General features: G+C 39.3%; 1 protein-coding gene across 2 annotated transcripts in view; it reads right to left on the reverse strand.

The window, feature by feature from the left end:
* Zwilch (zwilch kinetochore protein) overlaps nt 1–26,099 on the reverse strand; it is an 81,685-nt gene that overhangs the window by 18,048 nt on the left and 37,538 nt on the right. For both annotated transcript variants that reach the window (XM_068345311.1, XM_068345310.1), the window contains exons 6-12: nt 25,702–25,848; nt 19,462–19,602; nt 16,880–17,060; nt 9,193–9,297; nt 8,857–8,960; nt 8,118–8,250; nt 5,685–5,857 (exon numbers count right to left, since the gene is read on the reverse strand). In XM_068345311.1, coding sequence (XP_068201412.1) covers nt 5,685–5,857; nt 8,118–8,250; nt 8,857–8,960; nt 9,193–9,297; nt 16,880–17,060; nt 19,462–19,602; nt 25,702–25,848 — 984 coding nt within the window. The remainder of the gene's footprint in view (nt 1–5,684; nt 5,858–8,117; nt 8,251–8,856; nt 8,961–9,192; nt 9,298–16,879; nt 17,061–19,461; nt 19,603–25,701; nt 25,849–26,099) is intronic.

The following is a 26,099-nucleotide window of genomic DNA, read 5'->3' on the forward strand; positions in this document are numbered from 1 at the left end:
AGATGTGAATGAGCTTCTCGTATTAACAATCTGATAAAGTATGACAAAGCATTCTTTGACATAGGCAAGGATGGTTTCTTAACTGAACACCATAAAGCTTCAGATTGGCCTCGTAAAGGTTTAGTACGATCTAAATAGAACTTAAGAGCTCTAACAGGGCATAAGACTCTTTCTAGTTCATTGCCTACGATCTCCGATAAGCTGGGAATATCGAAAGATTTAGGCCAAGGCCGAGAAGGTAGCTCATTTTTGGCTAGAAAACCAAGTTGCAGCGAACAAGTAGCTTTTTCCGACGAAAATCCGATGTTCTTGCTGAAGGCATGAATCTCAATGACTCTTTTAGCCGAGGCTAAGCATACCAGGAAAAGAGTCTTAAGAGTGAGATCTTTCAGGGAGGCTGACTGTAAAGGCTCAAACCTGTCTGACATGAGAAATCTTAGTACCACGTCTAAATTCCACCCAGGAGTAGCCAAACGACGCTCCTTAGTGGTCTCAAAAGACTTAAGGAGGTCTTGCAGATCTTTATTGTTGGAAAGATCTAAGCCTCTATGCCGGAAGACCGATGCCAACATGCTTCTGTAGCCCTTGATAGTGGGAGCTGAAAGGGATCATCCTTTTCTCAGGTATAAGAGAAAATCAGCTATTTGGGCTACAGAGGTACTGGTCGAGGATACAGAAACTGACTTGCACCAGTCTCGGAAGACTTCCCACTTCGATTGGTAGACTCTAATGGTAGACGCTCTCCTTGCTCTAGCAATCGCACTGGCTGCCTCCTTCGAAAAGCCTCTAGCTCTCGAGAGTCTTTCGATAGTCTGAAGGCAGTCAGACGAAGAGCGTGGAGGCTTTGGTGTACCTTCTTTACGTGTGGCTGACGTAGAAGGTCTACTCTTAGAGGAAGACTTCTGGGAACGTCTACTAACCATCGAAGTACCTCGGTGAACCATTCTCTCGCGGGCCAGAGGGGAGCAACTAACGTCAACCTTGTCCCTTCGTGAGAGGCGAACTTCTGCAGTACCTTGTTGACAATCTTGAACGGTGGGAATGCGTAGAGATCCAGATGTGACCAATCTAGGAGAAAGGCACCTATATGTATTGCTGCTGGGTCCGGGACTGGAGAGCAATAGATTGGAAGCCTCTTGGTCAGCGAGGTTGCAAAGAGATCTATGGTTGGTTGACCCCAAGTGGCCCAAAGTCTCTTGCACACATCCTTGTGGAGGGTCCATTCGGTTGGAATTACTTGCCCTTTCCGACTGAGACAATCTGCTATGACGTTCAAGTCGCCCTGGATGAACCTCGTCACTAGGGAGATGTCTCGACCTTTTGACCAGATGAGCAGGTCCCTTGCGATCTCGTACAACGTCAGTGAGTGGGTACCTCCTTGTTTGGAGATGTACGGCAAGGCCGTGGTGTTGTCCGAGTTTACTTCCACCACTTTGCCTCGAAGGAGATACTCGAAGCTTTTCAAGGCCAGATGAACTGCCAACAGCTCCTTGCAGTTGATATGCATGCTCCTCTGACTCGAGTTTCACAGACCTGAGCATTCCCGACCGTCCAGCGTCGCGCCCCAGCCCAAGTCCGATGCGTCCGAGAAGAGAACGTGGTTGGGTATCTGAACAGCCAGGGGAAGACCCTCTCTTAGGTTGATATTGTCCTTCCACCAAGTCAGACAAGACTTTATCTTTCCGGAAATCGGGATCGAGACCGCCTCTAGCGTCTTGTCCTTTTTCCAGTGAAAAGCCAGATGGAATTGAAGAGGACGGAGGTGTAGTCTTCCTAGTGATACAAATTGCTCCAGGGATGACAGCGTCCCTACCAGACTCATCCACAGCCTGACTGAGCAGCGTTCTTTCTTCAGCATCTTCTGGATGGATAGCAGGGCTTGATCTATTCTGGGGGCCGACGGAAAAGCCCGAAAAGCTTGACTGTGAATCTCCATCCCTAAATACAGAATAGTTTGGGATGGGACCAGCTGCGACTTTTCCAAATTGACTAGGAGTCCCAATTCCTTGGTCAGATCTAGAGTCCATTTGAGATCCTTCAGACAGCGACGACTGGAAGAGGCTCTGAGAAGCCAGTCGTCCAAATAAAGGGAGGCTCGGATGTCCGATAAGTGGAGGAATTTGGCCACATTCCTCATCAGCCTCGTAAATACGAGAGGAGCTGTGCTTAGGCCAAAGCACAGGGCCCGAAACTGGTAAACCACATCTTCGAAGACGAATCTCAGAAAAGGTTGGGAGTCTGAGTGAATGTGGAAGTAGGCGTCCCTTAGGTCTAGAGAGACCATCCAGTCTTCCTTTCTGACCGCTGCTAAGACTGACTTTGTGGTCTCCATGGAAAACTTCGTCTTTGTGACAAAGACATTCAGAGCACTGACGTCTAGCACCGGTCTCCAACCTCCTGTCTTCTTTGATACTAGGAAGAGACGGTTGTAAAACCCCGGTGATTGAAGGTCCGAGACTTTGACCACCGCTCCCTTCTCTAGCAAAAGAGACACTTCCAGTTTCAGGGCTTGTCTCTTTTCTTCCTCTCTGTACCTGGGAGAGAGATCGATGGGGGACGTCGCTAGAGGGGGTTTGCGTACAAAAGGGATCTTGTACCCCTCTCTGAGTAACTTCACAGATTGTTGATCTGCGCCTCTCTTCTCCCAGGCTTGCCAGAAGTTCTTGAGTCTGGCTCCTACTGCTGTCAGAAGTTGCGGGCAGTCAGACTCTGCCCTTAGAGGACTTGGATCCTTTCCTCTTCCCTCGCTTCCCTTCGGCACGAGCACCTCCTCTGCTGGAGGCTCTGCCACGAAAGGGCGGAATAAAGCGAGACGCTGGAGTGTCTATCCTCGGTCTAGCAGACAATGTAGGCAAAGGGGGAGCTTTGCGAGCCGAGGACGCAACTAGATCGTGGGTGTCCTTCTGAACTAAAGATAAGGCAATTTCCTTTACCAAGACTTCAGGAAACAGGCACTTGGAAAGGGGAGCAAAGAGTAGCTCAGATCTTTGGCATGGCGTCACTCCAGCAGACAGGAAAGAACAGAGAGACTCTCGCTTCTTCAGGACTCCGGACGTGAATGAGGCGGCTAGCTCGTTGGACCCATCACGGACGGCCTTGTCCATGCAGGACATAATGAGCAAGGAAACATCCTTATCTGCAGAAGAGATTTTCCTGCTCAGGGCTCCTAAGCACCAGTCTAGGAAGTTAAAGACTTCGAAAGCCCTAAAGATCCCTTTAAGAAGGTGGTCCAGGTCCGATGGTGACCAACAAATCTTCGAGCGTCTCATGGCAAGGCGGCGGGGAGAGTCTACAAGACTTGAGAAGTCGCCCTGGGCAGAGGCAGGAACTCCCAAGCCGAGAACTTCTCCCGTGGCATACCAGACGCTCGATCTAGACGAGAGTTTAGATGGGGGAAAGGCAAATGCTGTCTTTCCTAAACTCTTCTTAGTCTCTAACCAATCTCCCAACAGCCGCAAAGCTCTCTTGGATGAGCGAGAGAGAACGAGTTTAGTAAAGGCAGGTGCGGTAGCAGGCACGCCTAATACAAACTCTGACGACGGCGAACGAGGAGCCACAGAAACAAAGTGGTCAGGGAACAACTCCTTAAATACAGCCATGACTTTTCTAAAGTCCAATGATGGTTGAGTTGCCTTAGGCTCGTCAAGTTCTGAAGGTTGATCCTCTTGTGGTTCAGCAACGTCCTCATCTGATAGTTCCTCATCCGAAAACTGATGAGGAAACGGCAAAGGAGTGGGCAACGTTTGGCTCGCTGAGTCCGGTCGCACTGGTGCATGCGTGACGGAGCCGGACGCAGCGTCATGGAACTGCTGCACAGTCTGTGAACTGTCAACAACCATGGGTGCGCGAGGACGCACAGCATCCACCCGAGACTGTTTAGACCGTCTGGGTTGTGCAGTCAACACCAACCGGGTTGCGGAGGTTGACGCACCGCGTCAAAACAAGTCACCTCTGATGGTTGCTGAACGTCCTGAACGTCAACAACCACCTCCGTGCGTCGCCTAACGTCAACGTGCGGCTGGCAACCCACACTGGGTCGCATCGGTGGAGGTGCAACCCCAACTGGTAGACGCGAGAAAGTTACCTCAGCGTCAACAGGACGCACAACAGACCGCTTGGATGGTTGTTGGCCAGAAGGTTCTTGATTGCGGTCACTTGCAAGGGACTCGACTCTCTCCCCCAAGGCATGGATAGCACGAATCATGTCAGCCATCGATGGTTCCTGAGTGCTAGGAGGGGGGTTAGGAACAACCACTACAGGGGAAGGATTAGGTTGAGGGGCATGAGGAGAGGAAAAATCTACCGACCTAGAAGAACTTCTCCTTACCCTATCTCTCTCTAGTCTGCGTGTATACCTCTCAAATTCGATAAAATCGAATTCCGAAAGGCCCACGCATTCCTCACACCGATCTTCCAATTGACAGGTTTTACCCCGACAATTGGAACAAACAGTGTGAGGGTCGAGAGAAGCCTTTGGAAGACGCCTATGACAGTCCCTAGCATTGCATTTTCTGAACTTGGGAACTTGTGAAAGGTCAGCCATTTTGAATTGGTCAAGGGAAAATTCCAAAAACGATCTAAGTCATCAACAATTAATCCGATACAAAAAAGAGTTCAAGGATTTATTTGAAGAAAAACACCTGTACTGCGAAAGCTCAAACCAAATTAAAGTACTTCACCAAATATGATGGGAAAAACTCCAGGTTTCAACAGCGAGTAAAGTAGGTCTTGTCGACACGTCGACAGAGAAGAAATTGAGTCTTTGTTTACATCGAGTATGGTATCTGGCCGACAGTTGGCGCTGGTGGGCACACCCGCAACCTGTATAGCGATCGCTGGCGAGTTTTTACTGTTTTTTGTCTGTCGAGCAACAGAGTTGCAGCTATTATATATTCACCGGCTAAGTTAAATATTTAAAAAGTAGATTTCAAAAAGGTGAGATCACCGAATGCAAAAGATTGAAAATAAGGTATAGATAGATACAGCGTCTAGTGGCTGGAAAATACAGTTGATTTAGATGGTTTGAGGGGGCGTGATAAAAAAGGTGAGGAAAAGGAATTAGATATGGATGGTAGTGGACAGAAAAATCCTGGCAAGAAGCACCATTATCATAATGGTAAAATGTCATTGACAAAGACCTAAACCAGATGAGAATTCAGAATGAAGTACAAAGTGAACTTGAACAAAATAGTAATGGTTATGGTCATTTTGAATGAGCAATTAGCATGTCTATAATATCAGGATGAACAAAAATCCAATGTTTTATTATTACAAAGTAGTGAAACTAGACTATTGCATCAAATTTGTACCATCATAGATTTGATTTTAAGAAGGGGAAAATTAGAACAATCCAAAGTAGAAGAAATTAGGCGAATAGAGGTGAAAAGCTGAAAAGGATTGGATGATGCAACTCATACAGGCATTCTATTCTGTAAGCTTGCTAGTCTCAAATGTTATCACCAAAAGGATAAGGATAAAAAGGAGCAATGAAAAAGTCAACATCTGGCAAAGGCTGCAAAAATAATATTGAGTCTGCCAGACAGCAAGCAATCAATGAACAACACAGTACAAAAACGTTATCGTAATAAGATGAATTTCCAAGGTATGGTTAAATGTACCCCAGATTCAATTACAGTACAAACCCTATAAATTATCCATATTAAATAATCATAAATAATACTGACCTGCGATGCAAACTGTTTCAAGATTGCTTGAGGCAAGTGAAGATATGTGCGTAGCAAAAGGACAACCTGGAACCCAACGTGGAGTTTCTCTAATAGACTCATTGTCTTCTCTATGCTTTGATCTTCATTAACGACAAACCAACTAAGCTCGTCTCCTAGTACTAAATCACCACCTGTAAACAAAAATTCTCATCAAGTATAGGTATATTTATTTTAATATTCTACTGGCACTTGAGTTTAATGAATCTTGTTAGTAATACTTTACTATTAGTATTCACTAACCTGGTCCTTGAGGAGATAAAGAATATAAAATAATAAGAAAATTTCTAAATCTAATCTCATACATACAAACTTAATTTATTTAAAATGTATGAACCACTCTCAACAGAAACAGAATACAGTATCTCATTACTTAGCATTACAAGATACATATACATCTGGAACACCAAACGAATTACATTAATAAATAAAAATTACAGTAAATCTTTCATTCACAAGACTTAGCTTTCAATTCCACCTGCCCTGGGATCACTGGCAAGTCGATATCTAACTTGTTTTGTTTGAATTAGATCTGTGGGTACTACAGGGATCATTCACAGTACAGTATATATAGCAAATTATTCCTTATCATTGCCAGCTGTTGTTTGTCATGATTGTTTCTGGGACTTCATATAGAGTTTAGGTTTAATTTAGATTACCCTCTTTTGGTTGTGGAAACATTATAGTAGTACAGTACGTCAATGTTTTTTGTACTTTATAATTATTTTTCTTCAATGTTTCCTTGTATGATTAATCTTTAGATAAACATTTCAAGTTAGTTCCAGTTTCTTCTTGAGTAATTATTCCAGTTCCCATCATTCATAATCTTAGTTCAGTATTAAATACCTATACTGTAGACCTTTCATATGCATAGTTTTATGCACAGTGGATGCATTATGCATTGGTGCCTTTCTAGTTTCTTGATTCCCAGTATTTAGATTGGTGCCTTACACGTTTTTTAAGCCCCAGTATTTAGATGTCATTATCCATATTTTGGATAAAAAAACTGTAGCTACATGTACCGCTATTTTTATTTCAAATTTATTATTTCTAAAGGAATAAGACTATTAGGAAATTTTATTTTTACTAATAGGAGGATAGATGTGAGAGAGGCAAGAAAACGTGCTAGAAATAGGAATGAATGGCGAGCGATTGTGACGCAGTTCCGGTAGGCCCTGCTGCTTCCTCCGGTGCCTTAGATGACTATGGAGGTAGCAGCAGTAGGGGATTCAGCATTATGAAGCTTCATCTGTGGTGGATAACGGGGTAGGGTGGGCTGTGGCACCCTAGCAGTACCAGCTTAACTCGGTTGAGTCCCTTGTCAGGCTGGGAGGAACGTAGAGAGTAGGGGTCCCCTTTTTGTTTTGTTTCATTTGTTGATGTCGGCTACCGCCCAAAATTGGGGGAAGTGCCTTGGTATATGTATGTATGTATTTTTACTAATTTAATATTTTCTGACGAATATAAAAATCTTGTGTCTAAAATAAATCACTTCAGCATGAGCTGGAATGGCTGCTGAATCATTAGCAAAGTAGTTGGTTAATGACAGGTGGAGCGAGGGGGAAGCCCATGTCGCCCACCAGTCACAGACTAGCCACTTTTAACATTGGCCGTAACCACTACTGACATACTGTTGCTGCACTGTTCTGCTGTTGGCTCTTTTCTTACATTGGTTTGTTATAAATGCAATTTTTTTTTATTTAGCGCTCTGGTTTTTTGACGAGAAGCGCACCGAAAGGTAAGGTTTACCTATTGTGAGAGGTAGGCTGTACACTGTACTTGGAACTCCCCCACCCCTCGAGTGTCGTTTTTACTCTTCCGATTAGGAAGATTATTAACTTTCACTTGGAGTAGTAACGCAGTAGAAATACCAAAATGAAAATTAAAGAGTAAAGTGAAGTTGGAGTTGGTACATAGATGTTATGAAAGTTTTTTAGTAATAGTTATAATGTAGAGAGGTATACAGTAGGCACAACCTCTTACAGATATTAACCCTTTTACCCCCAGGCTATTTGGAAATTTCCAACCCTTAACCCCCAGGGGGTTATTCTTTTCCCAGCAAATTTTGCAGTATATTTTTTTTTTTTGCTCTAACAGCCTTAATTTTTGTCATAGAGAGGTCAGGTTGGTCTCATTCTCTTGGAAAATGTCTGAATTTTCTCAATAAATTATCAAAAATATGAAAAAAAAAAAATTTTATAGCATTTTTTTGCAAGGACGTACTGGTACGTCCATGGGGGTAAAGGAATGGCTTTTGTGAAACGTACCAGTACGTCCTTTGGGGGTAAAAGGGTTAATACTATTGATATTCTTAAAGTAGTATAGTAATTCCTATTACTGTACAGCAAAAGGCTTTAAATTAAGTAAAGAAATAGCATCAATAATACCAGGTACCTTGGAATATGTTTACGTAGTCTCGTTTGATTTTCTCCATTCCAATGTCAACGAGCATTTCAATAGGAGTAATGCCACTCAAGTCGGGATCTCCTGACTGACCTCGCATGAGACCAAGGGCTGCAATTCCGATCTGCAAGGTGATCATAGCTTAGTATAAAAGTAAACTATAAAAATACACTTGTTTTAGAAGTTTAATAAAGTAATTAAGAGTTTTTATAAGACTTAATATGTCTCAAGATAGTTGAAGCACAGAACAAAAAGAATTAAACTAGAATAAAATATTCTGTGTACAATAGAACAAAAAGAGTTAAACTAGAATAAAATATTCTACTTGAAGCATAGAACAAAAAGAATTAAACCTGAATAAAATATTCTATTTGAAGCATAGAACAAAAAGAGTTAAAATAGAATAAAATATTCTATTTGAAGCATAGAATAAAAAGAATGAAACTAAAATAAAATATTATATTTGAAGCATAGAACAAAAAGAATGAAAATAGAATAAAATATTCTATTTGAAGCATAGAACAAAAAGAATGAAAATAGAATAAAATATTCTATTTAAAGCATAGAATAAAAAGAATGAAACTAGAATAAAATATTCTATTTAAAGCATAGAATAAAAAGAATCAAACTAGAATAGAATATTCTATTTGAAGCATAAAACAAAAAGAATTAAACTAGAATATTCTAAGTTAAAAGCAAAAAGTGAAAGCATAATGCCTGACCTCCGTACCTTTGTTTTAGTCCGAACATGTATCTGCGGCCGAATGTGTCCTGATGCAATGGCCTTGAAAACAGACCTGAGACTTGATTTTAGTTCATTGTAAGATTCGCACTCTGCAATTAAAAATCAAAATGCAAAATTTATACAGAATTTGGTATACTTGTAGAACAAATTATTTCCTATATTGAATTCAAGTATTTTTACTATGGAAATAAAACCTTAAAACCTTGAATCTTTAAGGACAAAATATTAACATTGAAGGTTTTCAAAAGTTGAAACCTGTATAAAAAGTAATCAATCCGGTTTATCTCCAAAACTGTATTTGCATCAAAGGTAAAGTCATACTCATTAAGACATTCCACAGGAGATCGGTGAAGTCCATATTTTGCCGGCGATTGTAAAACTTTTCTTCAACCATTGCATCTTCTTCCACTTTCTTCTGACGTTGTGCTGCATGAAAATAAGACAGTATGCATTATGAAAGGCAAAAACTTTGTAAAAAGGAAACTGTTAATAGTGTTTCTTTGGTTCACATTAGGTGGTAACAAAAGTTTTATATAACATCCTTTCAGGTTCAGTAGCATTGCTTTGTACCTCATTCATATTCCTTGGGTTGTTTCCAACAAAGCCTTTCAGCTTCTCAACTTTACCTCATTCCTACTTCCAAGAACAAATCCTTAGTGCAAAGTCTAGTATCTACAAGTCTTTCAAATTGCTACTCAGTGGTCAATTGTCCCATAATTATCTTTTTGTTTTATTACCAAAAAATGAGACATTGTTTTCAAAAATTACAAATACTTACAGAGGGAAGAAACTGGTTTTTCCTATTATCTATAAGAATACAGTATTGGAATAGTTTTGGTTTCCTAAATATTTATAACTACAGTATAGGAATTGAGTTTTCCCCTATTGCTAAGAAGATAAAATGTGCCATAGATTGGAAATTAAGCTATGTCAAGAGGAAATAAAATTATTGTCATTACCAAGTATGAAGAGACCGCTGTTAAATTTCTAGGCTAAATTGGGATATGAAAATTTAAATAAAATTAATTAAAAAGAAGTCAGGTAGCTAGGAGAGAAAATATGCAGGGTTATAAAGGAAAAAGGTCCTAAGCAATGAAGCCTGCGAGTTTTGAAGAGTAACACTAGTGTACCTGATAGTCCATGAGCCAGACCAGATATTGGTACCACCTGGGGTGGCAAAATGTCACTGTGTTTTCTTCACCTCTCTCACCACTCCATCAACATACAAGTTAAACAACCACGGCGACATCACACATCCCTGTCTCAGCCCCACTCTCACCAGAAACCAATCACTCACTTCATTTCCTATTCTAACACATGCTTTACTACCTTTGTAGAAACTTTTCACTGCTTGCAACAACCTCCCACCAACTCCATATAACCTCATCACATTCCACATTGCTTCCCTATCAACTCTATCATACGCTTTCTCCAGATCCATAAACGCAGAGAGTAGAGGTCCCCTTTTTTGTTTTGTTTCTTTTGTTGATGTCGGCTACCCCCCAAAATTGGGGGAAGTGCCTTGGTATATGTATATATCCATAGAGGAAAAAAAAGTTTGAAGCCAAGCTTAGAGCAGTAGCTTAATGCTGATAATCACCTCGTGAAGATCTACGAATGGTCCCAATATGGGATCCTAAATTTTGGGGTAGGGGAAATATAAATTGCAATATCATTTGAAGTAATGGTCCAATTGCTACGTATGACCACTCAAAATATTGGAAATTTTATGTTCTACATAATTATATGTCATATATGCCCATATGCTAATAAAGTAGGTCACTAGAGGTCAAAAGGTCACAAGATTTTACCCTTGCCTAAAATGAGTAGCTCTGTTCAAAAAAATCATCCCGCATACTGAACCAATGAGAATTTCTCCACTGAAATGGGCTCAGATTAGAGATAATAAGTGTCCAAATCCATTTTATGCCTAGAAATATTAAATTTATTTGTATCTGAGGTATGATACTTAACGGTATTTGACAAATTATTTAAAAAGCCCATTGGTGCGAGGCCTCTGGTTGAGATTTATTCAGCGCCCCAGTATTATACTGACACCTTATTAAGGTGAGCGAGCTGGGTTCAACCTAGCATTCCTATACAAATTTTTCTCTGGTAAATTCATAGCAGTTTTTACCTTAGAAATGATGTTAAAGGAGCATTTCACTGGGCGGCACGGGTCTCTCGCCCAGAAATAGATTTTTCCTTCGTCAAAATCCCTTTTTTAGCCAGAGAAGAAACAAAATTAAATTACTTAATATTCTGATCATTTAGTATGCATGTTTTGCTGAAATCTGTTTTTAACTATTAAAATATTGCAATATGCATAGACTAGGTTACATTCTGTAAGGTTTACAAGGGATGAAGTAATTTGATAGCCCTTTAACCCATTTAAAACAGGTACCCCTTCCAATTCTCTGAAATAACTTCTAAACGGACTACAATGTATTGAGATAGAGCGCTGTACATTTTACATTATGATAAGGTCATAGGGTCTTGGCATTATTTAGGATTGTATACAATTAAGTGTCTAATTTCATTTTTCATTTCCAGACTATCATGGAGAGTTCCGGTGATATAGACCAAGTACTGTTGCCGTGCAAGTTAACACGCAATTCCTGTATCTTTGAATGCGATGATACAGACCTTGAGTTGAATTCGCCCCAGGATCGTGCATTGTGGGAACGGCTCCTAAAAGCAGCTGAGATTCGGAAGCATGCCGGAATTCTTAGGATTGCTGCCACTGCCATACCAAGAATTATTCAGCCTAACTTTCAAGTGACATTGGCATATGACAACATTGATAGGAGGGAGGAGACACTGAGCAGAGGAGGGACATCACACCGAGTTAACAGCCTCATTGCACAGCCCAGGGTGTTTGGACCACAACCCCTCATGATGCAACAAATAAATGAAGTGAAGCGAAAACATCGGACCATAGAGATTGAGGAAAGGCTTCCTTCCATCTACATTGCTGGAAAGTGTGTTGGACCTCCTCTTCTTGGTTATGTGGAAATGGATGACCAGACAATGAATCATGAAGTGAAAAAGAAAACTCTGCTTTGCTTGCTCACTCGTGCACATTGTGTTTCAAACCAAACTGTGGGGAGCTGGACAGGCTTCAACATTCAAGTCTGTGATGAAGTAGAGATCACCCCTGATGAAGTTGGTTATCTACCCACAATAAATTCCCCTGCCACTGAGCTATCTAATGTCCATGAGGTGTTGTGCCAGTCTCAACTGATCAGAAGATCACTAGGTCTTAGTAGCATTATCATTGTGTTTGACCAAGCACTATATGCCAAAGCAACTGAAATAATTTGGAAGCAGAGAGATACATTTTCAGAAGTCGTTCCTCGGATGGGCATATTTCACACCCTTTGTACACTCTTAAGCATCAATGGTAAACGATTCCAAGATGCTGGGTTGAGATATCTTTGCATTGCTGAGGGGTCAATAGAAAAGCTACTTTTGGGAAAACAGTACAATAGTTCAGTTAGGTTCCACAAACTATTGTATGAAGCTCTGCATCATCTTGTCTGGAAAGGGTTCTTGGAAATACATGGAGAAGATGAAATTGCCATTCGAAACTTGGTCAATACATTTTTCCAAGATATATGCCAGGAGACCTCCACAGAGACACTGAGCAACCAAGCATTTGTGTCACTGGCTGAACGTTTTGAGGCATACAAAGAGAGTCTGCGCCAGGATTGAGGGGATCTAGCATCATTTTGGATGTCGTATTTGGACATGGTAGACATCATGTTGAACATGCTGCGAGCTTCTAGAGAAGGGAATTGGTGTCTCCATCTGTCTGCTATCAAAGACATGATACCATGGTCTTTTGCATATAATAAGCACAAATATGCCCGGTATCTTAGCACATATTACGCAGAGATGACAAATCTGTCAACAGAGCACCCAGATGCCCTGGAGCACTTCCAGAATGGCGGGTTTTCCATTCAAATTGGACCTGCCAATCCATTTGGAAGGATTCCTGTGGATCAGGCCATTGAGGAGACAGTGAATAAAGACACCCAGACACCAGGAGGGACAAAAGGTTTCAGCCTCAGGCCAAGTGCAGTACACAGATACTACCTGACTGCAGAGTACAGAAGTTCATTTCCTGGTTTAATGAAAAGTGAACTGAGGAGTACCCAACCATTTTGCCACCCTGATCTCACTGCACCACGGATAAAGAACGATGAAAGGGCAGTATCAATGTTGGTCAGCATGTTGGATGAAAACTGGACAAATCTATTCGGTGTCTCCTCTGAGCTAATCAGCCTCTCCACAGGAATGACCGCTCCTGACAACATTGCAAAAGATCTTTTAGGGACCAAGGTTAAAGGAACTTTAGCATTTAAAGAATTTTACAAAGAAAGGCTTGATATCAGCGCCACCAAAAGTTTTTTTGACCCACTAAAGAAACTGAAACTGAAAACATTCAGTGATATCAAAATGAAAAGTTCTGTGAAAACACAGGGACGGAGTGTCATCATAGCTGCTGACAGAAACTTGTTTGCAAAAATGATGCTCCTTGGACAGACCAGTACGCTGGACATGAGGAATGTGCTGTCCTATCGTCTTGGTCCTATATCTTGGGCATTAGCAAACCCTGAAGGCACCCTACGAAAGACCAATATGGCACAGCTCTCCAATCGTCTGAGAAAGGATCTTTCACCAGCAGATACCATCCAGTCTAATTCTGCTTGCATCATTGATGGAATGGCCATTGTACAGAAAATAATGGCCAACACCACAAATGTCTCTTTTGGAGAAGCTTCCAAGTCCATCTTCTCTGCGATCCTGATGGAGAGGAGAGTTAACTGCCGAATTGATGTTGTCTTCAACGTATACAAAGAAAATTCCATTAAGAATGCTGAGCGGGTGAAAAGAGGGTCTGAGGGTGCTATGACGTTTGGCAAGATTGTATCGGCCACAGTTTGAAGCAGTGGAAGAATTTTCTACATAATGGAAACAACAAGACCCAACTGATTGAGTTTCTTGTTGATGAATGGAGCAATGATCAAAGACTACGTGAAAGACTGGACAAGAAAGAGCTTTTCCTAACACATGAAGATCAATGCATATGAGTAACAAAAGAATCAGTCTCTGACATTCAAGATCTACAGAGTAGTCAGGAGGAGGCAGAAACCCGGCTACTTCTACATGCAGAGCACTGTGGCAGGTCTGGTCTGGCAACTGTTGTCAACGTATCACCAGACACTGACGTCTTTATTTTGGCTATGGCTTTTACACCAAAGTTAGCATGCCATGTATATTTCAAAGTGGGCTCAAAGATGCGTACTGAATATATAGACGTTAAGAAGGCTTCAGATCTTCTCGATCTCGAAAAATGTGCCTGCCTTCTTGATCTCCACTCATTCACATGTTGTGACACTGTGAGCAGCTTTGCCTGCAAGGGCAAAGTCTCAGTTCTCTGTCTTCTAAATGATAAAGACCACATGACAACCTGCAGTCATTAGGCTAATCATGGGACCTATCGAACCAAGCAATCAAACAACTAGAGGCACTAACATGTTCCCTTTATAGTACCAGGACAACAATTAACAGCATAAATGAGTAGCGTTTCTCCAATTTTTTGTACGAAGAAAGGCGAGGCTGAGTCTTAGCAACTGCTACCATGTGCATCTTCCTTGCTCAATCACTGCAAGAGAGCCAACTATTAGTGTGTCATCTGGAAAAGAAGTTTGGAAAGGAATCCAAATATTCCTTCTCCAGTTGGCCATGGGTGGAAGGTGGATGAAGGAGAGTTAGTGATCGACTGGGGCGACGCACCACCTGCCCCTGAGGCTGTCATGGAGTGGATCGCCTGCAATTGTCAAAAGCAGTGCTCGGAGGAGAGTTGTTCTTGCCTACAGAACAGAATGAGGTGCGCATACCTTTGCAAGTTACAGACATGTAGCAACATAGAGGAAGAGGAGGAGGAGCAGAGGACTATTGAATTTGAAGGCTCATTTGATGATGACGACACTGATGAAGAATGAGATAAAAAGGTTTACTGATTCAAAGAGGCCAAAAAATATCCCGGGGAGCATGACTTAAGGGTAGGAGATAAGTCGGCCTACAAATGCAGAAAAATTGTTTGCAAGTATCAGCACTTTTGTATTGGTTGAAAGATGGTTTACCATATTTTTATGTTTTGTTCTGTCAGATAGAAGTAACATGCATTTCCAAAGTTAAGTGGTGTATGTGTTTGACCTTGACCCCAGGGCATTGACCTTTAAATGTCAAAACAGTCCTAGATGAAATAAACTCATTCTGACATGATTTTGCCCTTGGTGGGAAAAATCTGGTTGTAAAATTGCATGAACGAGCAACAAATTGTTATCTTTATGTTTGCAAGTGTTTCATTAAAAAAATGACCTTTTCCAAATTTGTGTCAAATACCATCAAGTACCATACCTCAGATATAAATAAATATAACACTTTTAGGCATAAAATGAAGTTGGACACTTATCATCTTCTATCTAAGCTCATTTCAGTGGAAAAGATTCCCATTGCTGCAGTAACTGGGGAGATTTTTTGAACAGAGGTACAGATTTTATGCAAGGGCAAAGTTTTATGACCTTTTGACCTTTAGTGACCTACTTTATTGGCATATTGGAGAAAATTATAAATAATTTTGTAGAACATAAAATTCCTAACATTTTGAGTGGTAACTTGCAGATACTGGCCCATTACTTCAAAAGATATTGCAATTTACATTTTCCCTACCCCAAAATTTTGGATCCCATATTGGGACCATTCGTAGATCTTTACAAGGTGATTACTAGCACTAAGCTACTGCTCTAAGCTTGGCTTCAAACTTTTTATTATTATTATTATTATTATTAAATGCTAAGCTACAACCCTAGTTGGAAAAGCAGGATGCTATAAGCCCAGGGGCCCCAACAGGGAAAATAGCTCAGTGAGGAAAGGAAACAAGGAAAAATAAAATATTTTAAGAATAGTAACATTAAAATAAATATTTCCTATATAAACAATAAAAACTTCAACAAAACAAGAGAAAGAGAAACTAGATAGAACAGTGTGCCTGAGTGTACCCTCAAGCAAGAGAACTCTAACCCAAGACAGTGGAAGGCCATGGTACAGAGGCTATAGCACTACCCAAGACTAAAGAACAATGGTTTGATTTTGGAGTGTCCTTCTCCTAGAAAAGCTGCTTACATTTTGCCACCCCAGGTGGTACCAATCCCTACAATTCTTGGGTCTGGCTCATGGATTATGATGTTTGGTGTTAACAGCCAAAAGCAGTACAAAAGTGATTACTATATATATCAAATGTAATCTTGACATTGCATCCCTATCTATGCACAACTTAAATTGGAAAATTTATAAAAAAAAAAAAAAAAAATTCTGAAAATACTCTGAGTGATGCCTTCCAATGATCAGTTTAAAGTCATAAAAAGCAAAATCTGCTGGAAACAAAAATAATAGTCTTCTAACAAAAATCTCAAAAATCTTTCAGATATGGTCAAATGATCAAACATTTCACCTTTTGTTGTCCAAATCAATTTGTTCGTTTAACAATAATCTTGCCCAGAAAGACAAATAATCTGAATGAAAAACAGCCACTTAGATGCACATAAGTGCAGACTGCAAAAATGTAAGACATACTTCCAATCTTCTAGTGCTCTTTATAATAAAAAAAAAGTTTTTTTTTTAATTTGGTAGCATGGATTTGACAATAAACGAGTAATATGCAGTTTGAAATGCCGAATTCCTTGGAAAGCATATAATAAAATGACTATGAAGGTCCTATAGACAGTAGGATTCCTCTGCTGTACAGGACCAGAAAAGCAGCCCTTAAAGTAAAGTAATCCCTTACCATATATAGTGCATACCTTGAATTCAAATGTATGTCACACATAACACATGATGCTTAGTGTTAAAAGAAGTAATTAGCTTAATTTACTTAACAATATTTGCGAAATAAAATCAAGATAAACTATAACTGAAAATAATCCAAGTCATCGTCTACCTTTCTCCTTAATTGTGGTGAAAAACGCTTCTAGATCCTTTGAAACCGAGCTAGAGTCTTCTCTTACGCACCAAGAAACTTCGCCACACTTAAGTCCTTTGACAAAGCCTTGCAAAACGCTCAACTCTTGAAACATCTGGTATGCAGGACTCCTTTGATCACAGCATATCACCTTCACAAGCTGAAAGGGCAAAATACTTATACATACAGTACATATGCTTTTTTACATACAGTACATAAGCTTTTCCTATAAACAAATACTTCCCAAATACCACAGTTTCTTTTTATCAATTCCATTTAGTGAGAGTTTACTCTAGAGTACAGTACTTAGTTTTGTTTCCAATAATTACTAATTAAAAAGCTTCATCTGTGGTGGATAATGTGGGAGGGTGGGCTGTGGCACCCTAGCAGTACCAGCTGAACTCGGTTGAGTCCCTTGTTCGGCTGGGAGGAACGTAGAGAGTAGAGGTCCCGTTTTTTGTTTTGTTTCATTTGTTGATGTCGGCTACCACCCAAAATTGGGGGAAGTGCCACCCAAAATTGGGGGAAGTGCCTTGATATCTGAATGTATTACTAATTATTGGGAAACAAACTGCATATAAAATTATTTTTCTGAAGGAAAAGCTTTGCAAAGTTTTTTTCTTGTTCAACCACTAAAATATAGATACTGTACTTTATTTTATGTACTGTACAGGTCCTCAACTTACATACACAAATCCAATGAAAAATAACAAAGATATAAAGAAATACTCTAATTGAACAATATTATATACAGTGATACCTCGGTACTCGACCATAATCCGTTCGAGATCCGTGTTCGACCTCCGATTTGTTCGAGTACCGAATTTTTTTTCCCCATAAGAAATAATGGTATATATTCTATTCCGTTCCCAAGCACTCGAACAGGCCCAAAATATTAATAAAACGTGTACCTAAACAACAATAATTATCTAAATGTGTATGAAATTGGTCAGAAAATCCTATAAAACAATTTTAAACCATTTACTGTACTAAAATAAAACAATTTTAAACCATTTTCTGTACTGTAGTGAACATACCTTTGAGCAGCGGTTCGATGGCATACAGGGATGGATGTGGAGAGGATGGAAGGGGGAGGTTACTGCTTGGAAGGAGAGTCCCCTTCCATGATGTGGCGGGGTAGTTCTCCTTCAGGAGTTGTTTCTCTCTCCAATGAAAGGGTGGGCAGATCTATTTCAGGGGTTTCTTCTCTTCTTTGTCTCTTCTTTGGAGGAGAAACAGGCTTTGATGTAGCAGCTTTCTTTTCTTTTGTGAAAAACTGGTCTATTGTTAATTGTTTCTTCCTCCTCTGCAGTATTCTTCGAAAATGATGAATACCTGTTCTATTACGAATACCTGTTCTATTACGAAACTTTTCAAACCAACCCCTGCTCGCTTTAAATGTAAATGAATCACTTTCACTGGTACTCGGACTTTTCTTCACTAATTCTTCATAGATATGCAACGCTTTTTCACAAATGAACGCTTCACTAACACTTTCCCCGGCCAACTGTTTTTCTTTAATAAATATTAAAAGCAACTTTTCCATCTCCTCAATCACTTGTGGCCTTTGCTTAGTTACCGCCGTAACTCCCGTTGCAACATTCACCTTCTTAATCATTTCTTTATGCTTTAAAAACGTAGAAATGGTCGACTTCGCCATTCCGTATTCTACCGCTAAATCGGACACTCGTACACCATTCTCATATTTCGCTATAATTTCCTTCTTCAACTCGATCGTTGTTCGCACTGTTTTCCTCTTCTCCTTCCCCTTAACACTCATTACTTTCTTGGGACTCATTATGAAAGCTAAAAAAGCAATTAAAAGCACTGAAAATCACTAAATCACAACGAATGCTGATCGCGCGTTGTCTGAGTGACGCTCTCGAGAGAACTGATGCTTCCCGAACAAGCGAGAGTGGCCGAGATGGCGCGATCATCACAAAGCCCATGCGGTCGTCACGTGTTCGGCTGGTCGAGTACCGAATTTTTGGTCGAGCACCGCAGCAAAAATTTCTCGAAAATTTTGGTCGAACTCCGAATTGTTCGAGTATAGAGTCGTTCGACTACCGAGGTATCACTGTAATTTAATACAGTATCATAACATTTGTAATAACCTGATATGTATTTCATATGAAACCCGACTATTGGTTGACTTTTGTAGCTGGAAATCATAGGCATGGGATTCAGGTTGGGCCTACCCTAGGCCAAATTGATTGATTGATTGATTGATTGAAAGTTTTCTGGCATCCTGACATCTAAGGTCATTGACGCCCATAGCATTTATTATATATGAAAAATAAAATAAATTCAATTAAAACCATAAAAGTTAAGAAGTCATTACAATAGTTAAATAGTTTTCAGAAGACCTGCTTCTGAAATAAATCTAAAAATTCCACTCGCATAGTAGGACACATCATGTCCAAGAATAGGTAAAATTTAACAAAATCCGACTTGCAAACAGCTTCTTTGAACCGATTAAGTTTATAAATTGAGAACCTTCTGTACTTATGTCAACATTCATTAGGATTTTATGAATTACAGATAAACATGCAAGAACTTACAACTACTGTATGGGCATCAAAAGACGGAGGAGTGAGAATTTTGTGTATCTCCTTCCACTTGCAAGTCATGTGAACACTGGAATTCTCGTTTTCTTCTTCGCAGCGCAACACGTCGTATGTTGCCTTTACAGAACTAATAATCTGAAATACAAAAATTTGCTGTAATAACTGATATTTTGAGTTATGCAATGTTATAAAATACTTACATGGATCCAAAGCATTATTAAATGTCGGAAGAGGAGTGAATTAAAACACCTAAAGGATCTAGAGTAACTCTGAATGAATTCCAGTCCAAGGATCAAATTATCATCATGGAATTTCCTAAACATTACTGCTGATTTAAAATTCTTAATTCTCACAGTACAGTCCTGAAGGTTTTGTTCTTGATAGATATATTGATTTTTTTTTCAATTAATGAAAAGTCCTTAAAAATTTGACAAATAGATAAGCTGAAAACATTGAAGAATCGGACAAAATTTCAAAAAAAATTTAGCAGCTGGGTGATGTTGTACACTCTAGTACAGTGGTCGGGGAACAGGGGTAAATTACCCCAAATGAGGTAAAATTAGAAATTTTGGGGATTAATGAACGTGCTACGGATGTGGATGTGCTAAGTGAGGGAAACTAATATGAAAGTTGGAGAAAAGAATGCATCGAGGATCCCACGGTCTTTAAAACTATGGAAACGGAGAAATATTTGCATTGAAACTGCTTCATCAGCATTGAAACTGTTTTTAACACTCGGTGAGATCGCTTTTGCGTTGTTGTCTTGGTGGTGGCATTTGCTCCTTGACTTATCCACCAGGTAGATGACGAGGTGCTAACCTCGTCATCTACCTGGTGGATTTTTGACCTGGGGTGTTACGGGAGGAACAACCACGATCATAGGTAAGGGAGGCCTGGATAAAGGGAAGAAGAAAAGGAGTGAAAGGTGGTGGTTGTGGTGGTGGCAGCTTGGATTGTGTTGGAGTGGGTGGCTGGACGATTATGCTTGATTTTAACCCTTTTACCCCCAGGCTATTTGGAAATTTCCAACCCTTAACCCCCAGGGGGTTATTTTTTTCCCAGCACATTTTGCAGTATATTTTTTTTTAAATTGCTCTAATAGCCTTAATTTTTGTCATAGAGAGGTCAGGTTGGTCTCATTCTCTTGGAAAATGCCTGAATTTTCTCAAAAAATTATCAAAAATATGAAAAAAAAAAAAAAAAAAATTTATAGCATTTTTTTGCAAGGACGTACCGGTACGTCCATGGGGGTAAAGGGATGGCTTTTGTGAAACGTACCAGTATGTCCTTTGGGGGTAAAAGGGTTAAAACTATGGAAACGGAGAAATATTTGCATTGAAACTGCTTCATCAGTATTGAAACTGTTTTTAACCCTCAGTGAGATTGCTTTTGCGTTGTTGTCTTGGTGGTGGCATTTGCTCCTTGACTTATCAGTCTTTATTTAGCCCCTCATCATCTACCTGGTGGATTTTTGACCTGGGGTGTTACGGGAGGAACAACCAGGATCATAGGTAAGGGAGGCCTAGATAAAGGGAAGAAAAAAAGGAGTGAAAGGTGGTGGTTGTGGTGGTGGCAGCTTGGATTGTGTTGGAGTGGGTGGCTGGACGATTATGCTTGATTTTAACCCTTTTACCCCCAGGCTATTTGGAAATTTCCAACCCTTAACCCCCAGGGGGTTATTTTTTCCCAGCACATTTTGCATTATATTTTTTTTTAAATTGCTCTAACAGCCTTAATTTTTGTCATAGAGAGGTCAGGTTGGTCTCATTCTCTTGGAAAATGCCTGAATTTTCTCAAAATATTATCAAAAATATGAAAAAAAAATTTTTTATAGCATTTATTTGCAAGGACGTACCGGTAATTCCATGGGGGTAAAGGGATGGCTTTTGTGAAACGTACCAGTACGTCCTTTGGGGGTAAAAGGGTTAAAACTATGGAAATGGAGAAATATCTGCATTGAAACTGATTCATCAGTATTGAAACTGTTTTTGACCCTCATTGAGATCGCTTTTGCGTTGTTGTCTTGGTGGTGGCATTTGCTCCTTGACTTATCAGTCTTTATTTACCCCTCGTCATCTACCTGGTGGATTTTTGACCTGGGGTGTTACGGGAGGAACAACCACAATCATAGGTAAGGGAGGCCTGGATAAAGGGAATAAGAAAAGCGAGTGAAAGGTGGTGGTTGTGGTGGTGGCAGCTTGGATTGTGTTGGAGTGGGTGGCTGGACGATTATGCTTGATTTTAACCCTTTTACCCCCAGGATACAGTATTTGGAAATTTCCAACCCTTAACCCTCAGGGGGTTATTTTTTTCCCAGCACATTTTGCAGTATATTTTTTTTTAAATTGCTCTAAAAGCCTTAATTTTTTTCAGAGAGAGGTCAGGTTGGTCTCATTCTCTTGGAAAATGCCTGAATTTTCTCAAAAAAATTATCAAAAATATGAAAAAAAAAATTTATAGCATTTTTTTGCAAGGACGTACCGATACGTCCATGGGGGTAAAGGGATGGCTTTTGTGAAACGTACCAGTACGTCCTTTGGGGGTAAAAGGGTTATCTAGCAGTTCAAGTTGGTGGAGGAAGTCTGTTGACTGACAGTGATTATAGTTAACGTTTAGTGTGGTGAATAAGTTAATGTTGCATCGTATGTGTAATTGCTGATTTGTTTTCATTTTCAGATGGCATCAGCAAGGAAAAGGACATATCAGGCAGAGTTCCTTAATTATGGTTTCACAGAAATAGAGGACAAAGGACAAATGAAGCCTCAATGTGTAGTTTGTATGAAAGTACTACTACTGACTGCCGAGTCTTTCGAAAAGAATCAACTGAAGAAACACTTGGACAAGGTTCATTCACATCTGTCTTCCAAACCACGGGAATACTTTGAGAATCTGGAAAAAACAGTCAAAAGACAGACTGGAAAGTAACAAGAGTGCAATGTTTGACCAACGTTCAGCTGCAATAGCTAGTTTTGAAGTGGCATGGTTGGTTGCTCGAAACAAGAAACCGCATACTATTGGTGAAGACTTAATCAAGACTGCGGCTGTAAAAATGGCCGAAATAATGTGTAGGCAGAAAGTAGCTAAACAACTGAATACAGTACCTTTGACAAAATGGCAGAAATAATGTGTGGGCAGAAAGTATCTAAACAACTGAATACAGTACCTTTGACAAAATGGCAGAAATAATGTGTGGGCAGAAAGTATCTAAACAACTGAATACAGTACCTTTGACAAAATGGCAGAAATAATGTGTGGGCAGAAAGTAGCTAAACAACTGAATACAGTACCTTTGTCTGCTAGAGTTATTAAAGAAAGAATTTCCATCTTAGCAGAAAATGTGAGGGAACAAGTGACTTCTTCAGTAAAAAAAAAAAAAGTAGAGTTTGCCATTCAAATTGATGAGACTACAGATGTAAGTAGCAATTCAAAATTGATGGTATACATTCAATATAGGGGCTCTGATGAAATCGAAGAAGAAATGTTGTGTTCTCCTCTTGAGTTCAATAAGGTTGATGCATGCTTCAAAAAACCAAGTGTTGATCTGATGTGGGAAGATTGTATTGCAGTATCAGTTGATGGAACTCCTGCCATGCTTGGTCACATCAATGGTTTTGTGGCTTTGGCCAAACAACAGAATCCATTGTATGATAGATCGCCAGGCATTAGTTGTGAAGAATTTGGAACCAGAAGTGGAAGCTGTGTTAAATGATGTGGTTAAGATTGTCAATGTTGTAAAAGGGCATGCACTAAACACGAGGATGTTTCGTGATTTATGTGAGGATGGAGAGGCTGAATATTCAACCCTTCTTTTCCATATGGAAGTGAGGTGGCTTTCACGTGGAAATGTCCTGAATAGAGTGTGGGCTCTTAAAAAAGAACTCGAAATGTTTCTGACCGATAAAAAACACACACTTGCAGAAAAGTTCAGAAAAACAACCTGGCTAGCTCTTCTTGCATACTTAACTGACATTTTTGGACATGTAAACGAACTGAACAAGGAATTGCAAGGAAAGAAAGTCAATCTCCTGTCAGCAAGGGAAAAAAATTCAGCATTTGTATCAAAGCTTCAGTATTGGAACCAGAAAATAAATGCCAATAAGACTGCTGTCTTTCCAAAACGGAGTTTTTGGAAGACTGTCAAGACTGCAGTCTTAGTGACATAAAGGAGTCAGTCACAAGGCACCTGACCAAATTTAGAAATAGGTTCTGTGACTATTTTCCAGAACTTGAATCACATACTGTCAGCCTTGTTGTAAATCCTTTCAAAAGTGAGCAGGCTGATTTGCCTGAACAGCTTGAAGGATTGGCAGAAGAGCTTATTGAACTTCGTTCCAGCAATGAAACAAAAATGGAATTTGAGAGCAAGGATGATCTCTCAAATTTTTGGATGTCAAAAACTGCAAAGGCTTATAAAACTGCACATATGGAAGCAACTAAAATGCTACTACCTTTCGCAACAACCTACCTTTGCGAACAAGGTTTTTCTACCCTTTTTAAATCTGAAAACAAAATACAGAAACCGGTTGAATCCTGAAGACAGCATCCTAGTAGCAGTAACTTGAAAAATCCCTGATTTCGAGTTTGTTGTATCCAAGATGAAACAGCATCATTTTTCCAAAGCCTGAGGTAGCTGATATGAAAATATTAAAGATTTCAATCTGTCGTTAAAATATTGAAGTTTTCAATATTTTCTTAATTATTTTTCGTTGTGTGCCATTCTTATGCTAGAAAGAATAACATTATTTTTCTTTGTGTGCCATTCTTATGCCAGAAAGAATAACATTATTTTTCTTTGTGTGCCATTCTTATGCCAGAAAGAATAACATTATTTTTCTTTGTGTGCCATTCTTATGCCAGAAAGAATAACATTATTTTTCTTTGTGTGCCATTCTTATGCCAGAAAGAATAATATTATTTTTCTTTGTGAGCCATTCTTATGTCAGAAAGAATAACATTATTTTTCTTTGTGTGCCATTCTTATGCCAGAAAGAATAACATTATTTTTCTTTGTGAGCCATTCTTATGTCAGAAAGAATAACATTATTTTTCTTTGTGTGCCATTCTTATGCCAGAAAGAATAACATTATTTTTCTTTGTGTGCCATTCTTATGCCAGAAAGGATAAACTTTTTTCCCCATAATAGTGGATTCAATAAAATTTCAATTTCAATTTGAAATACATGATGGTCAGTAGTTTTGCTTGTGTGCCATGTAATGCTAAAAAGTGTGTTTTATTTCCGTTTATAAATGTGATTCCTACTTTTTTTTCTTGTGTGCTATTTCCATGCCAAAAAGACAGACTTTTATTTCCTATGATAGATGAAATTAACAATTAAAAATTTTTCCAATATACATTTTTTATTTATTTATTATCCATGAATTCTATAAGTAAATTAGTTTGTCCACCAGAGTACTTCCAAGTGTGGGGGTAAATTCATTTTACTACAAATTCTATTGGGGTAACACCCAAAAAAGTTACCCGACCCCTGCTCTAGTAGATCCTGTTTGATTGCATGTGTCATTCTACAAACTGGGATTGGGCCAATGAGTTAGCAACATACATCAAATTTATTAGAAGCCTCATGCAATAACGTAAAGAATACTATCAAACATCAGTGAACTTCAACACGATTTATAATACAAACCGTCATTCATTAGAAATGGCACAGCATCTATATTGTTTAGCACAGTGTTATGTCCCTTTTTTTTTTTTTTTTTTCAAGGCACTCCAGCATTAATACATGCAACTGCTCTCTAATATGACATAAAATACAAGGGGGTTAACGTACTAGACTCAATACTTACGTAATGACGTGGGACTGATGAAAAATGCAAAAGTAAACTATTTAAGACTAAAAAATATGATGCAAAGTAAAGCAAAATTATATAAAAAGATTTTTCTACGACAGAAGTTAGAGAGAGCAATACAACTGCTAATGAAATACCTGTACATTATTAATGTACTGTACGTATTAAGAGTAATGTATAAAATTTCAAATCTATCCTACTGTAGTAGCAAGGTCAACTAGTAAAACAGCAAGAATTGAGAGCTAAGCAAGATACTGATGATATTATGTAGCCCATTATTTTCAAGCAATACATATGACCTTATCAGGTTGACCTAGTTCATAATAATTTTCTGTTATGTCAAAATCTTTTAAAGCAACGATATGAATAGATCATTTTTCATATCTAACAAAATGCTGGTCAAATAACATTATATTGCTGTACTTACGTCATCTGACTGACAACCTGCAGTGAGATGTAACTGGAGGTGATCGAGAGAAGGAAGATTATCAGTTGAATTGAATGGACCTGAAGAAGATATCACTGTTCTGGTGACTTCGGTATCTGTGCGGTGCAGTCCACAAAAGAGGGTGCCCTTGAAGAGAGAAAATTAGTTTACCAATGCAATATAATATACTGCACCAAACATGATGATGATGATGATGATGATAATAATAATAATAATGATAATAATAATAATAATAACAACAACAACAATAATAATAACAATTAATAATAATTATAATAACTAGAAGATAACAACTTCAAAACAACGAGAGGAAGAGAAACAAGGTAGAATAGCGTGCCCGAGTGTACCCTACATCGTATCCCCCCTATCACCATCAT

This window comes from Palaemon carinicauda, chromosome 21 (assembly GCF_036898095.1).
Source record: "Palaemon carinicauda isolate YSFRI2023 chromosome 21, ASM3689809v2, whole genome shotgun sequence".
NCBI classification, from domain to species: domain Eukaryota; kingdom Metazoa; phylum Arthropoda; class Malacostraca; order Decapoda; family Palaemonidae; genus Palaemon; species Palaemon carinicauda.